The sequence below is a fragment of the Dasypus novemcinctus genome, chromosome 15 (genome assembly GCF_030445035.2).
Source record: "Dasypus novemcinctus isolate mDasNov1 chromosome 15, mDasNov1.1.hap2, whole genome shotgun sequence".
NCBI lineage: Eukaryota > Metazoa > Chordata > Mammalia > Cingulata > Dasypodidae > Dasypus > Dasypus novemcinctus.
This window is the reverse complement of record NC_080687.1, coordinates 1,410,569-1,427,261: the sequence shown is the minus strand read 5'-3', so window position 1 is coordinate 1,427,261 and position 16,693 is coordinate 1,410,569. Positions and strand designations below refer to the sequence as shown.

Genomic DNA, 16,693 nt, shown 5'->3' with positions numbered 1-16,693 from the left:
TTGTCCAAAATCATAGCAACCGTGAGGGAGCTCCACGGAAAAAAGTAGTTGCAAGACTAAAGGCAGAGCATGACCCCGTCTTGTGAAACCTGAAGCCGTTTCTACGTGGACCACATGTATCGCCGTGTGCGTGCAGGGCGCCTGGAGTGAGGTGAGCAGAGGCGCGGCACGCAGGGGTGCACGGGTGACTGCCGTGTGGGTAAGGGGTGAGGCTTGGGTGCGGCGTGTGCACAGGGGGGGTCTAACGGGGGACGTAGCCTTGTGGAACCTGCAGTGTGGCGCCGAGGGCACGACGAGACCGCGGGGCCTGTACCCTCCTGCGCCCGCCCCCTCCAGCAACCGCAGCGGTGCTTACGAGCAAGCACCTGGCGGTGAGGCTTGCTCCGAGGCCTGCTCTGGCGCTTTCTAGCTGTGGGGCCTCGGGCCAGGGACTTAAGCTCCTGACGTCACTTTCTAGTCTATAAATCGAGGACACTCCAGCAGCTATAGAAGACAGAACAGTGCTGCACAGCAGATAGTCAGTGAAATGCAGCCTAAAAATTCCAGCCCCTGTCTCAAACCTGATCCCAAGAGGAAATTGCTTCTTGCGTTGAAATAACCTTCAATAAAGCAATTTATTCAAATACATTCACATTCCATGCTCCTTTATTTTTAACAATTTTTTTGGTTCAGTTTACAAACCACTCTTGGTTACCTGTGAGTTTTGGGAATAACAATTGAGTGGAAACATGAAATCCACAGATGGTTTTCCCCCGTGGTTTCAGCCAACGGGGCCTTTTATGAGCACGTTCACCTGTAGGAAATAGCCTGGAGCTGGAGGGGCTGGAGGGGCAGGCCCCGCAGCCCTCCGGGGGGCAGGCAGCAGGGAAGGGGGTGGTCTGCAGCCGGAAGTCTCTGTGCAGGCCTCATCTTCAAAACAAAACCAATCACAACTTAAATCAGCACGGTTTTTTGTGCTAATCATCAGAGACTTAGCAAATGATTAATTTGGAATTATAAAGTAAATATCTAATAGAAATGTGAGACCTATGTTACTTAAAATTTATTTGTAGAGCTTCTTAAAGCAATTAAAAAGTAGTTCCACAGTTACCCAAAGATTTCCTTCCCCTACTATAAGAAAGTTCCTGCTATAAATCAGAGACAACTACTAATTAATTGTGGTAAGAACACGCAAAGGTGTTTGCGTTCACGTTAAAAGCAGTCCCCAGCCCTTGCTTTACCCTGTTTTAGCCTCTAGCACGTCCTGCTGATGCTGTTCCAGATGGACAGCTGCTCTAGCACATCCCTCTAATGCTAGTCCAGGTAGCAGTCCTGTTTTAGCCTCTAGCACGTCCTGCTGATGCTCTTCCAGCTTGGAACTGCTCGTAAACCTGTTACAGCCTCTAGTGCATGCCCTGCTAACTATTCCAGATGTGGAGCTGTCTGTAAACTTGTTTTAGCCTCTAGCACATCCCTGCTGACACTATTCCAAGTTGGAGCTGCTTGTAAACCTGCGTCAGCCTCTAGCACATCCCTGCTGATGCTATTCCAGATGTGGAATGGCTCAAACCTGATTTAGCCTCTAGCGCATGCCCTGCTAATGCTGTTCCAGATGTGAAACACCTCTAGTGCATCCTGCTGATGCTATTCCAGCTTGGAGCTGCTCAAACCTGTTTTAGCCTCTAGCACATGCCCTGCTAATACTATTCCAGACGTGGAGTTTCTCTAGCACACGCCCTGCTAACACTATTCCAGACGTGGAGTTTCTCTAGCACATCCCTGCTGACGCTATTCCACATGTGGCGCTGTTTGTAAACCTGCGTTAGCCTCTAGTGCATCCTGCTGACGCTGTTCCAGCATGGAGCTGCTCAGACCTGTGCTAGCTCTAGTGCGCGCCCTGCTAACGCTATTCCAGATGTGGGCTCCTCTAGCGCATCCTGCTGACGCTCTTCCAGCCTGGAGCTGCTCGTAAACCTCAGGACCAGCGGGGACCCCCGGGAGCAGGGCGGCGGGGCGCTCAGGCTCTGTTGGGGGCGGGGGGCTGCCGGTCCCAGCTGATGCTGCCCATGCCTTCCAGTATGTTCATGGGCAGGGGGAACACGATGGTGGAGTTCTTCTCGGTGGCCACGGTGGTCAGCGTCTGCAGGTAGCGCAGCTGGAGGGCCACCGGGGACTCGGTCAGCACCATGGAGGCGGACTTCAGCGCCTTGGACGCGTTCATCTCCCCCTCTGCGGCCAGCACCTGCGGCGACAGAGTGGGCGGGCTTCCAATGGGGCCGGCTGCGCCCGCCGGCCCTCCCTGCGCCTGCCGGCCCTCCCTGCGCCCGCCGGCCCTCCCTGCGCCCGCGCTCCCTGCGCCCGCGCTCTGCGCGCCACCTGCTTCCGTCTCAGCAGCACCTCGCCTCCTGGTGAGATTAGAGCAGGGGAGGACCTGCAGGAGACGGCCAGGTATTTTACAGGACGAGTCCCTGGGTGTCATTTCAAACACGAAGGAGAGCACCGTCCCCACCGCAGGAGGCCCAGAGCGGGCTCCGCTGTCTGTGCTGCTCACCCCTGGGGCTCCCATCTCCTCCCACCTCCGCCCGCCTCCTCGCGGTCCTCTCGCCTCCAGCAGGGCGCTCCCTGGGTGCTCCCTGGCCTCTCCTAAGTGCCCGTCTTCCAGGTCTCACCCCGCCCCGGAGCCTTGGGACCCTGCCCCGCGGTCCCGACGCTCCCACCAAAGCCAAGTTCATCGTCCTGAGGCCGCTGAGCTCAGCAGCTCCCCGGACGTGGAGAGGAGAGAGGCCGGGAGCCCCGTCTCAGCACGCGCCGAAGGCCCCACACGGGCGCAGTGCTGCACACGCCCCAGCAGGCAGGTCTTGGGGCGCCGGCGTGTTGGGATCCTGCTGGGGCTGTGCTCCGTCGCCCCTCTGACCCCCACAACGCGCCACATGGACCAGCGACTGCCCGGAGACCCCCGCAGGGCTGTGGCGGGTCACGTCTCAGGGTAGCTCCGAGTGAGCTGGGACCTTGCCCCCGGGGGTCCTGGCGCGGCCGCAGCTGGGGCCCCGGGAAGCCCCTGCAGCCCTGCCCACTGGCCCTGAGCACTGGCAGGGTGACTGTTGTCAGTTGAGGAGGAATTTTTCGATAGAACTGTGTTAGACACCCTTTCCTTAGACGTGCTCCGCCCTGCCCAGGCACCAGGGCCCCGCGAGCTGGGGAGCCGCGCTGCCTCACCTTGGCGCGGGCCTCCCGCGTGGCCTCGGCCTCGGCCGCCATGGACCGCTGCAGCTGCACGGGGATGCGCACGTCCTTGATCTCCACCCGCGCCACGCGGATGCCCCACAGCTCGGTGGCGTCGTCCAGCAAGGTCTGTTTCCGCGCCAGAAGAGAGGGGGTGATCAGCAGTGGGCACGCGAGGGCGCGGGGTTTCCTGGGCAGGGCTGCCCCGGCTCTCCTTGTACCCGCGGCATCGGGGAGGGGCCGGGGCCGGAGCAGACCCAGCCGTCCCTCACGACGCGTGGCTGTCCACGCGGAGGCTGGGAAGGCGCAGCAGCTGGGACCCCGCCCGGCAGGCGGCCACAGGGCCTTCACCACCGGCCCAGTTTGTCCTGCGCGGCCAGCGTGGGCCGCCAGCACCCCAAGGCTGTGTGCGCACCTCAGAGCCGCCCCTCGGGACGGTGTGAGGTTGGCCGGAGGTGTCTAAGCCATCCACCAGCGCCCAGCACGCCGGCACCTGGACTCACGGGCAGCCTCAAGATGGTGAGTGCTGTGCTCTGCCTCACCCCTGTCCCTGGCCACTGTTAAACAGGCAGCAAGGCAGACTTCTTTATTGTTTTAGGTCTGGGAGATTGAACCCGGGACCTCGTACGTGGGAAGCAGGTGCTCAACCACCGAGCTACATCCGCTCCCCAAAACCAAGGCACACTTTTGAGAGCAGAAGCAGCCCGAAGGAAAGACATTTGGGTCATTTGTAGAAGCATAAACTGAGGATGCCTTGATAGTTATCCTGGAGGGGGGAATGGGAAAAAATGCGAGAGGCTTAGAAAAAGGAGGCTCAGGGTCACCATTGAATTGATTTCAGAAAATACAGAAAGGTGACTGCCGGAGCCGGTCACCAATCAAGAATGCTTCCTCATCGAGGTTAGGCCATTGCCCCTTGTCAGCGCTGTTCCAGGTAGAGCGGTGGGCGGTCAGAAGCCCGGGGGTCGGTGCCGCCCCAGTGGAATCTTCTAGCACTCCCGCTTCCCCGCGAGCAGGAGTCGATGTGCTGCCTGAGAAGTGCCTGGAGTAATTCAGACTGAACACACACCTGGTCTCTAACCTCGTCAGGAAAGACTGAAGTGTGCGGTGCTAATTCATGATTCCAAAGGCCAAAGGAAACGGAGCAGGTGCACAAGTCCAGCAGCTCCTCCCTCCCAGATAGTTAAGTCTATCCTTTGTTGTTACAGAATAAAGAAATGAAAACCCACAGCGAAGCCAAGCTGCTGAGAGCCTGTGTGTGCGAGGCGAGCTCCGCGCAGCCCCGGTGCGCACCCGAGGCGAGCTCCGCGCAGCCCCGGTGCGCACCCGAGGCGAGCGAGGCGCAGCTGCTGTCGGCTCCTCGGCTAAAACGCGTGGCCTCGGGTGCAGGCTCTGGGCTCTCACCTGGATGCTGTGGGCGATCTCCTCCCGGCCAGCCAAGATTTGGGACAGGGTCTGTGTCCCTAGGACATTTCGCAGAGTGGTCTGGGCCAGTAGAAAGGTGGCTTGGTGGACGTCGTGGACGTTGGCCACCGCCGAGACGGCGCTGTAGATGCGGTAGTAGACCACGCCGTCCACCTGCGTCGTCACCGAGTCTCTGGTGAGGATCTGCGGAGCAGAAGCCTCTCAGCAGCTGACCCAGCGCACACCGCACCCCCGGCCAGCACCAGCCCCTGCCTGGGCGGTCACTGCGCTGAGCCTCTGCCGGCCGGGGCTGCCGACCCCTAGGCACATGCCTGGGCAGCCCCTGTGAGAACAGAGTCCGCACTTGAGCGTGGCCGCTGCGGCCTGCGGGGCATCCACCTTCTAACCTGGGAGCGCCCCGCGTGCCCCAGGCCAGGCCAGGGCCGGCTCGACTGCCCTCAAAAGGCCCCGCAGCACCCAAGCCTCTCTGTCGCCCTCCGCCCACATCCCTGCCACGGGCTCTCCTCTCCCACTGCCGCCCCGGCTCGGCCTCGCCCTGGACTCCCCTCCCATTTGGCAGAACAAGGCGGCTCATTTCAGGCCCACCGAGGTCACAGGCAGGGCTGCGGGGGTCCCGTTCATCCTCCCCCTTCATACAGAAACGAATCGCAAAATTTAAATTGTGCACGGAACGGGCAGGCGCAGCCTCTATGTCTAGCATCACCTCTTGTGGGGGAATGTTGCAAGTGATGGTTCGGAGATCAACTTTGACAAACACGTCTATGCAGGGCAGGATCAAGATCAGGCCTGCGGGAAGGAAAAGAGAGCTGAGAACCCCCGAGAGAGCCCTGACCACGGCCACCTCCCAGCCGGGGCCCTTCGTTTCCACCGGGTGTGGATATTTCCCAGGCCATCTTCAGGGTGGACACCTGTCGTTCTGGGGAAGTTATTTCTTCAAATTGGTCAATGACTAAATAATAGACAATGATAATTAATATTTAATATTTAATTAATAGACCAGTAAAGTCATTTGGTAAAGAAGCTAAAGATCTTTGACATGTAATTTTTAGATTTTCTTTTTAAAGTATTCAATCTGCTTCTAGCCAACTATTGCATTTGACAGTAACTAAAAATGGTGCGTTGGAAATTGCTTTCCCTCTATTAAAATTATCTGTATGAAAGAGTCAAGCGTTGACACTCAGTGCTCGAGTGGTACTGAAGGAATATTCAAATTAAGAGAGTCCCTGAGGGAGCGGGTGTGGTGTGAGCGGTTGAGCTCCCGCCTCCCACTAGGGAGCTCCTGGGTTCCGTCCCTGGTGCCTCCTGAAAAAACAAAAATGAGCAAAAAGCAAAACAAATGAAATGAGCTTGCAGTCGAGCGCCAGCTTCCCGCTTACGAGGTCCCGGGTTCAGTTTCTGGTCCCAGTCCCTGGCCCGGGTACCTCGAAAAAAACACTCCCTGAGCCCAGCGCGCTGCAGCGTGTCCCCCCGGGGCTGCGCCTAGCTCAGGCGAGAGGGCGTCCCGGCCGGCAGCACCCCACTGTTCTGAGCTGCGACCGGCCGGGACGGTGGGAGGACGAGGTGTCAGAGCCCAAGGCCTGCCAGGGGGTGGGGGCCCACCCGCTCCCGTTTGCCACAACGGCTTCGTGTTACTATCTCTGTTTTCTGACCGGAAGCGGGTTCTTAGGTCGGGCCCTGCAAGATCTGGCAAGGCCGGCCGGGAGGGCCGGGAGGCGCCGTCTTTGTTTGGGTCTCCGACCTTTCCGAGCCTGGGGTCGAGCCTGACTCCCCCTCCCCAGGCCTCTGGGCCGAGGGCCGTCCTGGCAACCGAGGGCTGAGTGCAGCCGACCTCGTGAACTTGACCTCGCCCGCCTTTCCTGTTACTTCTAGCAATCTAGGGGTGAAGTAGCTGCAGGTGCTGGAAACAGAGCAGCCGGGAGAGCCAGGCACAGGTCAGGCCTCACCAAGGGCAGCTCTCATTACTGATCGTCTATCACCAGGGCGTAGTTTGCAACTGACTAAGGGGAGAGGTTTTCCACGAGCGGTCTGGAGTTCTCCCCGGCCCTGAGGGCGCTCCCAGGGAACGCGGTAACCCCAGAGGCCTGGCTGAGAGAGCTGAAATCTTCTGGGAAAACCTGTTTGAGAGAGAGAGGTTTCCTCTAGTGTCCTCCCAGCTACGTCACCGCGGCCTCCCAGATCTGACTGTTTTCAGCTCTGCTCTTGGCCCTCCAGGTGACGGCCGGGACAGCCTGGCCCATTGTACGTCAGTTCATACTCTAATGCTTCTGTTTTGACAAACTCACAGAACGCCCATCATCAGGCACTTCGCCCCCTTTCTCTCAGGCCCCTGAAGGAATAAGGCAAATAGGATTATATTGCTTAAAACGGCCCAGACTCCTTAGCAAGGGTCTGCTCTTGGGAGTCTCGTATTTTTTCGTCTAACAGATATCTGAGTGCCTGTGCGTGGCTGTGTGCAAACTCACGAGTGTCACGGTGAAGGGAGCTTACAGCCTCACTGGAGAGAGAACTAGTTCGCCCAAACAAGCTGTATCGGGGCAGCACACACATTCTGCTTTCTGTGTCTTCTAAGATGCTGTTCTTGATAGCTCCTCCTTCCAACTATATGAAATTACCATTTTTGTGCATGAGAAACAGTTAAATATTAGTAATTTCATATAGTTCAAGAACATATACACTAAGAAAAGTTAGTGTTATCCATATATTACTTGTCAGGAGCTTTTAGTAGCTTACCACCCCACCCCACCTCCAAAGAAATCTTTTTATACAAGAACAGTGTGGAATATTTTTCATTCCAAGATCATAGATAAAGAATGGAAATAAGTAACTACTCTAGGTGTTGGAAAACCTGAAAGCTCTACCGCAGCTGCAAGGGTCATCTCGGGGAATCATCACCCGCGGGTGGGCCGCAGGGTCTTTATTTTCAGCCCCAGGGGATTTGATGAGGGACTCTCGAGATGGCGCCCAGCTCTATCTTTTTTCTCATCTACTTGCCAGGAGAGGAAATTACCTTCTACATTTCCACTCGCCCTTTCCAGAGAGCACGAGGCCGGACCCCGTCCTGAGGAGCCTCCCCTGCGCGAGGGAAGCCCAGGCCAGGCCGGGGGGCAGCCTTTGCTTGTGCCCAGGGCTGCAGTCGGGCAGGGCCAGACATCTGAGCAGATGTCCCAGCGCTCAGCTGAGGGTCCCTCCCATTACCTCGCATAGTAGGGCACCATCTTCCTGTCGCACAGAAAGACGGCGGCTCCAGCTTCCCTGACTGCTCTTTGGCCCCCCACAGGGGCCGCCAGGGACAGTTGGGTGGTGGTGCTGGCAGCAGCAGGGGCACCCGCCCGCGGCGGGGGCGGCGGCCTCGTACCTGGCCCTCTGGCTTTGTCGGCTTGGATGCGTCCCAGGCGGAACACGACGGCGCGCTCGTACTCCTTGATGACCTGGAAGATGGAGGAGAGCGCTCAGCCCCCCACGCGGCGCCCTGTCCCGGCCCGGCGCTCGGCCCCGCTGGGCCCGGGCTTACCTTCAGGCACATCCATATGGAGAGCGGGAAGGTGATGACCATCAGCAGGGCGGACAGGAGCACCAGAAGCCAGCCGCACACGCCGAGCCGCTTGCTGCTGATGCCTGCAGGGGAGGGCGGCGGGCACGGCCGCGCTCTCAGAGGCCGCCGCTGCCCGCGAGCCCCCCGGGGCGGGCCAGGCCGGACGGCCACGGGGAAGCCTCCGGCCAGCCGCCCCGCGAAGGCGGTACAAACAAAAGGCGCCCCCCCCCCGGGTTTTAGAACTGGAAACTGACCCGTCCCTCCCGGCCCCACATCAGTCCTCAGCGCCATCCAGGGCAGGGGCCGGCCTGGTCGGTTATTCTCGACACACACCTGGCGGCGTTCCACCGGGCGCCGCTGATCATGTTGACGTGGCACCCGGTTATGTCGGCGTGCACCGTAGGTTAACAGCGGCGCCCGTGAACGAGCACGGCCACCCACGTTCCCACTCCACAGGGGAGCCGGTGGCACAGGACTTGCTGTCCAAGCGCAGTCTTTGGCATTTGACACTTCCGACTTTTCATGGCATTCTGTGACATTGGCTCGTTGCAGTAGATGTTTTTGGTTTTCTTAAGGAGGTACTGGGGATTGAACCTGGGCCCTGGAACATGGGAAGCAGGTGCTCAACTGCTGAGCTACACCTGCTCCACGGAGATGTACTTGGGCTCCTCACGTCTGAGGATAGCAGGGGATATTTTGGTTTAACGATGAGTTCAAATTCTACCTCAAATCCCTAAACCTGTAGATTTACTCACATCCAGTAGATAATTTCTCGAGTCTCAGGATTCTTCTCTGTAAAGCACGCAGGTCCGGCTGGCCCTCTTACGTTAGAATTCTCTGTTTTCACTCTCCCCTTTGTGTGTATGCTCTTCCTCTCCTCTCTCCCCTTCTTCTTGACATCTCCTCTGTCCTCACCCACTCCTGCCTCTGCAAGGGTGACAGTTACTGGCTCTCTGCACCCAGTTGATCCCTCAGCAGCCTGGGCCGTGCCCCCCTCCCAATCGCTGGTTGCTGCGATTTCATTCTCAGTCTCGGCCTCCGCGCTGCTGCCAGGGTGGACTTGGGTCATCCGGTCATCACCGCTGCCCCATCAGGCTCACGGATGCCCCTGAAATCCCGGAACCTGTCTTCAGCCGCTGGCTCACATTTACACTCTCACAAGTCGTGCTCTGAGAAAAGCTTCCAGACGTGAGCCTTGTGCCGTCACGTGGGCCGTGTGAATTCAGACAGTGGGCGCTGACCTTTGGAGGTCGCCAGCCTGCAGCTCGCAGTCCACGTGCCGGCCTCACGGGCCGTCCTCGCAGGTAGTGTCCGTCTCCTCGACCACGGCGTTCCAACAGGTGAACCGCTCATCCTTAGGGACGTTTTTATTGTTAAAAATGGTTGAGCACCTGCTTCGCATGTACAAGGTCCCAGGTTCAACCCCCAGTACCTCCTTAGGGAAAAAATGGTTGCGTATAAAAGTCCCTTCATAAGCTCTAAATGATATAAAGATAAACAGTGAAGGCTTGCCTACATGCACCCAAGTTCAAACTCCTAATACGTGGCCTTCCAAGCCCTGGACCATGCTGAGCTGGACCAAACCATCTTGTGCAAGAAAAATGACCCTGCGCACCGCAGCCTCCTTACCACGCTTTGTGCACCAGCGCCTGTTACCACCAGGTGCGTGGCCTGCGTTATGCCATCTCACGGGAAAACTGAGACTCACGCAGCCCAGGCAAAACTTGAGTGCCCCGACCCTTTTCCAGGCGGTCTTGTGCAGGGTCGTGCCGCACCACCGTCTGCCCTGTGCGCTGACCCCCTCCCCGGCCTTCGCAGGTTCATCTACGCTCGGATGCGCTCGGTTTTGATTTGCAGGTTTCCTTTTGTGAAATGGCGTCACGCTGTCCTGCGCGTCTCCCTTTCGTTTTTCTGGCTTAGACCTTGAGACGGGTCCCCGGGGTCCCACGGGACCTACCGCAGCCGCCCCCACCCTCAGCCTCTCCCCTCGTCCTCGCTGTCTCCCCTCGTCCTCATCATCCCCTGCTGTCCCCTCATCCTCGCTATCCCCTGCTGTGCCCTCGTCCTCACCGTCCCCTGCTGTCCCCTCATCCTCGCTATCCCCTGCTGGGCCCTCGTCCTCACCGTCCCCTGCTGTCCCCTCATCCTCACCGTCCCTTGCTGTCCCCTCATCCTCACTGTCCCCTTCTGTCCCCTCATCGTCACCATCCCCTGCTGTGCCCTCGTCCTCACCGTCCCCTGCTGTCCCCTCATCCTCACTGTCCCCTTCTGTCCCCTCATCGTCACCATCCCCTGCTGTCCCCTCGTCCTCACTGTCCCCTCATCGTCACTGTCCCCTGCTGTCCCCTCGTCCTCGCCGTCCCCTGCTGTCCCCTCGTCCTCGCCGTCCCTGCTGTCTGCCTTTACAGGCAGGGCTGCACGGCCTGCGCAGGCAGCGCCCCTCCGGGGCCTCCATGGTGGTGGCGCAGGCCGCCCGCCCCGCGCCGCTGGTGTCTCCCCGCCGACGCCCCGCCGGGTCCAGTCTTGAGCAGGGCTGGGCTCTCGGGGGAGGGGTTGGGGGGGGCATGCACGCGGCTCTGCACCCCAGCAGAGCGCCGGCTGCCCGTCGTGTCCAGCCAAGCTCTGGACGTCCCCCAGGAGCTCCTGCCCACACACCAAGCGGCAGGCGCAGGCTTGGCCGCAGAGGAGGGGGCAGCCCGTGGGGCCCCTGTGCCCCCGCCCCCCTTGCTGAGAGGAGCGAGGGAGACGCTGCGGGAGCTGGTGGAGCCTGGGGCCCCCTGCTCGGGGACTTGGGACAGCCACAGCCAGGAGAGCGCGCTGCATGACGCCGTCATCCTCACAGGTCCACCTTCACTGACCAGGCGTGGACGCCAAGCCCAGCTGCCCACGTGCGGCCCTGCCTGGCCCGTGCTGCTCCTGGCCCTGGGCTGCAGCCGCGGCCCCAGAGATGTCGGCTTTTGGGGTAAACACTCGGCAAGACGCTCCCTCTGCGAGCTCAGGGAGGACAGAGGCCCCAAGTCAGCAGCCCCAGTGGGCGGCATGGGAGGTGGGGATGGATTTTAGTAAAGAGTAGAGGCTAACGAGACTGGTTGTGCATTCCCCTACTTGGCTGGACCACCAGTTTTGAATATTAGGTTAATACTACGTGCAATCTTGGTCCACAGACCTGGGTCACCGTGGACAGTCATCTCCTGTCTAAGAGGAGATAGCTGTTCAGATATGATGAAATTGTTTGAAGATGATGGAACAGAATGATGGCCATTTTGCATCAGAGAAATGAAAATCAAAGCATGAGATTCTAATACGCGATGACAGCAAGGCAAATAGCAAGCACCAGCAACACCAAGCTTGGTGGGGCTGCGCGGCAACTTGAAGCACCGCACAGCTGTCGGTTGTGCGAAGTACTATGATCGCCTCGGAAGCCACCGGGCAGGAGCTACCAAAGCAAACTATCCACCTACTTTATGACTCAGCGGCCAACTTCAGGCCAGACCTGAGGGAAATGGAGAAAAACTATGTTCAAGAATTTTCATTGCATCTTTATTCCTAAAAGCCAAGAAAAGAAGAGCATCCCAAACCCATCAACAGAATAGACTGAAAAAGTCAGCAAGAAAGAAGAAACCGCTGCCACCTGCAAGAGGTGCATGAATCTCAGCCACCTGATATTGGGCAAAATAAGCCAGACACAGGAGCACGTAACTTTTGACTCCGTGTTTGAGTACGTACAGTTCGATGTCCTTCTATTGTAGGATTTCACTCAAGAGCAGGCCCGGCGAGCCCACCGTGTCTGCGTGCGGCTTGGAGCTCTCCGGGCAGTGGGGTCGGTGGTTGGGGATGAACGGGGCAGGGACAAGGGGCGCTTTGGGAGCTGGGAAGAGTCTGCGGCTTCGTCTCGGTGGCAGCTACGCGGAGTTACACGTGCTGAGCCAAACATCGGGACGTGCGCTTGGCTGCGCCACGCCTCAGTGAGAAATCGGAACAGTGTGGAGGGCACGGTGACCGGCTGGGGTTGGGACGGGGCGGCCACCTGCTCTGCTGCCGCAGGAAGATGCGCGCAGAGGGGTGGGCGCCCTCGGCAGGGCCAGGCCGCGGCCGGGCACGAGGCGGCCAGGAGCAGAGCGGAAGGCCCGGCCCAGGCTCTGCATTCGTCCTGATTTGGACAGCTCCACGCAAAAGCTGGGCACTAACCTGGTGACATCTCCATTTCCTCACCTGTGCCACAGCAGGAATAACAATATACATAAAAACAGCTATAATCCATGCAAAGGAGTCATGGGCCGTTCAAACGGCCCTCTGGGATCTTCCTAGAATCCTATTTACATAATATTTTGTTTTGTTTTCAAGTGTTTTCAATTTAACCAGACAGGACTCTAAGTATCAACTGTGGATGTTCTGGCCCATCAGAGAGTGGCTCCTTTCTAGTTGCAAGGACCGAACCTCCAAGGAGAATGTACATAAAATGCGCTGTCCCCGAGGTCTGGCCACTGACGGCAAAAGTTCTCTCAGAAAACCTTTAGAATCATAAAAAATAAAGATGTCAGGTCCCTGGGGCAGAGCTATGAAATCAGAACTAGTTGTCTTCAAGACTACAAAATTCTGTAATCCTCAGAGTTTTCTGAACAGTCAGATTGACATTTCCGCTCTTGAAGGATGAACTTGCTTAAACTAAGTAGCTACATGAACTCTTTAACACTTCACTCACTGCACTGTACTTTCCCCCCATTTGGTCTCTTAGAAATACTTAAATATATCAAAAAGAATGTGCGTGACACCTCTCACCCATCATCTATCTTAGGATTGAACTCTGCTGGCTCAGTTAAGTCCTCCTGGAGAGCCCTCGCACGAGCTTCCCAGAGCCCTGGTCGCCTCAGGATGACGTCCACAGGCTCTGTCCCCATGAGTGAATGGGGTGACGTCCACGGGCTCTGTCCCCGTCAGTGAACAGACAGGATGCCGTCCATGGCTCTGTCCCCATCGGTGAACAGGATGACGTTATGCGGGAAACGGACTTTGGCCCAGTGGTTAGGGCGTCCGTCTACCATATGGGAGGTCCGCGGTTCAAGCCCTGGGCCTCCTTGACCCGTGTGGAGCTGGCCATGCGCAGTGCTGATGCGCACAAGGAGTGCCGTGCCACGCAAGGGTGTCCCCCGCGTGGGGGAGCCCCACGCGCAAGGAGTGCGCCCGTGAGGAGAGCCGCCCAGCGTGAAAAGAAAGAGCAGCCTGCCCAGTAATGGCGCCGCCCACACTTCCCGTGCCGCTGACGACAAAAGAAGCGAACAAAGAAACAAGACGCAGCAAATAGACACCAAGAACAGACAACCAGGGGAGGGGGGGGGGAAATTAAATAAATAAATAAATCTTTAAAAAAAAAAAAAAAAAAAGGATGACGTTATGTCTCCATCTCCAAGGCCTGATACTCAATAGATGCTGAATTCATTCAATGGACAAATGGATGGGCCAATGGATGGGAGGGTGGGTGGGTGGATGGGTGGATAAGTGGGTGGATTGATGGACGGAGGGATGGCTGGGTGGATGGGTGGGTGGAGAGATGAGTAGATGGATAGGTAGAGGAATGGGTGGATGGGTGGATGGATAGGTGGACAGATGGGTAGGTTGAGAGATGGATGGATGGAATGATGGACAAGTGGATGGGTGGGTGATGGGTGGGTGGATGGAGAGGTGGACAGATGGGTGGGTAGATGGATAAGTGGGTGGGTGGATGGGTGGATGGGTAGATGGATGGATGGATGGATGGGTGGACAGATGGGTGGGTGGGGCACACTAACCACCCTACAGTATTAGAATGATGCTCAGTGGCATGACTGATTGATTAATCTGTTTGAAGTTTCATGTCTGGAAATAACGATCTAGCAGATGAGATTCTGTTTCTCTCAAGAGCCAGTGACCCTTGCATTTCCTCCTTCACACTCCTGGCCACTGGGCACTCACTCCACACCAGCTGAGAGGGGAACAGGAAGTGTTTCCCTCGCAGTGTTGGCTCCTCCCCTCCCGCCACCTGCCAGCCCCCCGGCTGTAAGCACATGGACAATGCCCGGCAGCCTGGCCATCGCCGCGACCGTCCCAGGAAGCCAAACTGCAGTCCCTGCATCAGCCCAAAGAGCTGCACAGTGACCAGGAAGTGGCAGCTTCCTAACTTTTGCCCCTGCTTCCAATCTCGAGCCAAGCGGAGAAACCCAAATGTGCACCTCTAACCGACAACTCGGCTGCCCTACTCCAGTCAGCCCCCCCAGCCCCCCAAGCCAGCAGCCGCCCCTTTTCCACACTTTCCTCTACCCCCAGTCTTGTGATAAATAACCTTTGTTCTCACTGAGATCTCTTCATTGATTCCCACAGCAGAAAGTCCAAGTACTTTGTCCTTAAGATTCATGCCCAAGCATGCTGAGGACAGTGTTATTTCTAATAGCGTTAAGGCAGAAATACCCCAAAAGTAAAACGATAGGAAAATAATTACGCCAACTATGATACAGCTACACAATATCATATTAGGCAGAATAATATTTAAAATTTACAAAAATATTTCAATGAAATGGGAAATTCTTATGGTATAATGTTAACAGGAAGAAAAAGTAGCAGGAAACAAAATTACATGGACAGTATGGTCCCAATTAGTAGAAATATTAGCTTACGACACATTCTGGGAGGAAATTAACCAGAACATTGACAGTGGTTAGTTTGCGTGATGAAAGCCTGAGCAGCTGTCTTTGAACTTGTATGCGTTTTCTTGATTTTGGGATACCTTTTTAATTTAAAAATAAGAATTATTTATGTCAAGTAAAAACAAAGCAGAACAGAGCAAACTTGTGTTTCCAGCGCAAGAAAGCCAGCAACTTGGTGGTGCGGACTGACCCACCGGCCGCTCGGGGCTGGAACCGCCCTGTCCCCCATTCCCACGCCCAATCTTGTGGCAGTATCTTCAGTAAACGGAGCTACAACAACCTGCTAGTTCATTCTCGTGGGAATCAAGGCTTTTAAGCGTCAAATAAAACCTAAAGCGAGGCCCTGAAGCCCCCTCCCCCTGCCTTTTTTGAAATATGCACCCGCCCCTCGTCTGTGGTCCAGGGGCCCCCGGGAAGTGAGGGCCTGCCGAGGGGGCTGCAGTGGGGTCCCAGGCCACCGCCCAGGTGACAGGTGACGCGTGACCTGCCGAGTGGAAGCTGCGCTCCCTCCCGAAGCCTCCTGCTCAAAGGCTCTGGAGGCGCATTGTGCGGGCCGCCCGCCGCCAGCCCACGCGTCCTGCCCCTACGCCGGGCAAGCTGCTGCTCCACCGCAGCCCACCTTCTCTAAAATGGGTGGATTCCTTTCTAAACCTGGCAACGCCCCGTGTGCGCTTCTCTCCAGCTTGCTCTACCGCTGCTTTGACAGCATCAGGCCGCGGGCAGCTGGGGTGGGGGCATCCAGGACCCGGCCAGGCCCTCCCGCCGTCCCGCACGTGCAGGGCACACCCGGGGCACACCCGGGGCACACCGGGCAGCCGCAGCCGCAGCCGCGCTTCCTGGACCTGCAGCGAGTCGTCTGAGACTCGCCAACACGCTGTTTTTGCGTTTTAACGGGAGATTGCAAGAGGCTCTGCTGCTCAGAATTTTGTAGGGTTTAAAAAGATAATGCCAGCAAAATGCTTGGCAGTTACGGGCCACGTTTTCTCTCTCAACTCCTCCCAACTTAGCAGACAGGATGCAGCACAAAACAAACTTCTTTCTTCAGCCTCTCCCACATACCTTTGCTATTTAATGCAAAAAAAATGAGTACAGGGATACATACCAATTCTATCTAAAACTGAGTAGAAGGAGCAAGTTGGCGACTGCTGTTCAAGAAGCAGATAAAACAGGCACGAACCGTGCAGCCGCTCCCCAGGCTCGGAGGGAAACTGAGGCCGGTCTCCACGCGTGGTCACCCGCCCCACTCAGCCCGTGAGGCGCAGCTCCCGGTCCTCCCTCTGCTCGAGGCGCATGGAACGCACTCACGGCCGGAGGAAGCAACTCACCCACTAGGTTCTCCTTGTCGGGCTTCTCGGGGGAGCGCGCCCCGGGGTCCATCGCATGCTGGAGGGGCCCGGGCCTTCCTGGGCTGGTGGGCCGCGGCGGGCGAGGCGAGCTGCGGGAGGGAGCGCGGCCGTCTGCCGGGGCCAAGCCGCGGGCGCCCGAGTCTCCCAGGGCCCTGGGGAGGGTCTCCCAGGGGAGGAGCCTGTTTACGAGGCGGGGGCAGCCCGGCTGAGAGCGGAGCGTGACCTCCGGGCCCTGCGCCTCCTGCAGCGCACCCCGCGCAGCTTCTAGAGCATTCTGTGTTGGGAGCGCGTCTCGGCACGTGGCTTGTGCCCGCCACGAGCTGCCAGGTGCACGGGGTGCGGTCAGGCGTGCTCTGACCCTGACCCGGGAGGGGCACCCAGCCCGCCTCACCCCACCCTGCCGCAGGCGCCTTCTGAGTGGCCGCCCCACCCCTGCGCTTCCAGCGCTCGACCTGTCCCTGCTGGGGGGCAGCGCCGGACGGCCAAGCCCCTGCTCTGAGGCAAGGCCCGCA

The 16,693-nt window shown here is 57.9% G+C and overlaps 1 protein-coding gene across 1 annotated transcript; it reads right to left on the bottom strand.

The window, feature by feature from the left end:
- Positions 1 to 627: 627 nt before the first annotated feature.
- On the bottom strand, positions 628 to 16,291 carry STOML3 (stomatin like 3). Its single transcript, XM_071208138.1, has 7 exons — positions 16,161 to 16,291; positions 8,138 to 8,241; positions 7,982 to 8,054; positions 5,330 to 5,412; positions 4,606 to 4,809; positions 3,196 to 3,330; positions 628 to 2,221 (listed from the first exon to the last, which is right to left on the bottom strand). The coding sequence occupies exons 1-7, from the start codon at positions 16,210 to 16,212 to the stop codon at positions 1,997 to 1,999; spliced, it is 876 nt and encodes a 291-aa protein (XP_071064239.1). The 5' UTR covers positions 16,213 to 16,291; the 3' UTR covers positions 628 to 1,996.
- Positions 16,292 to 16,693: the final 402 nt, after the last annotated feature.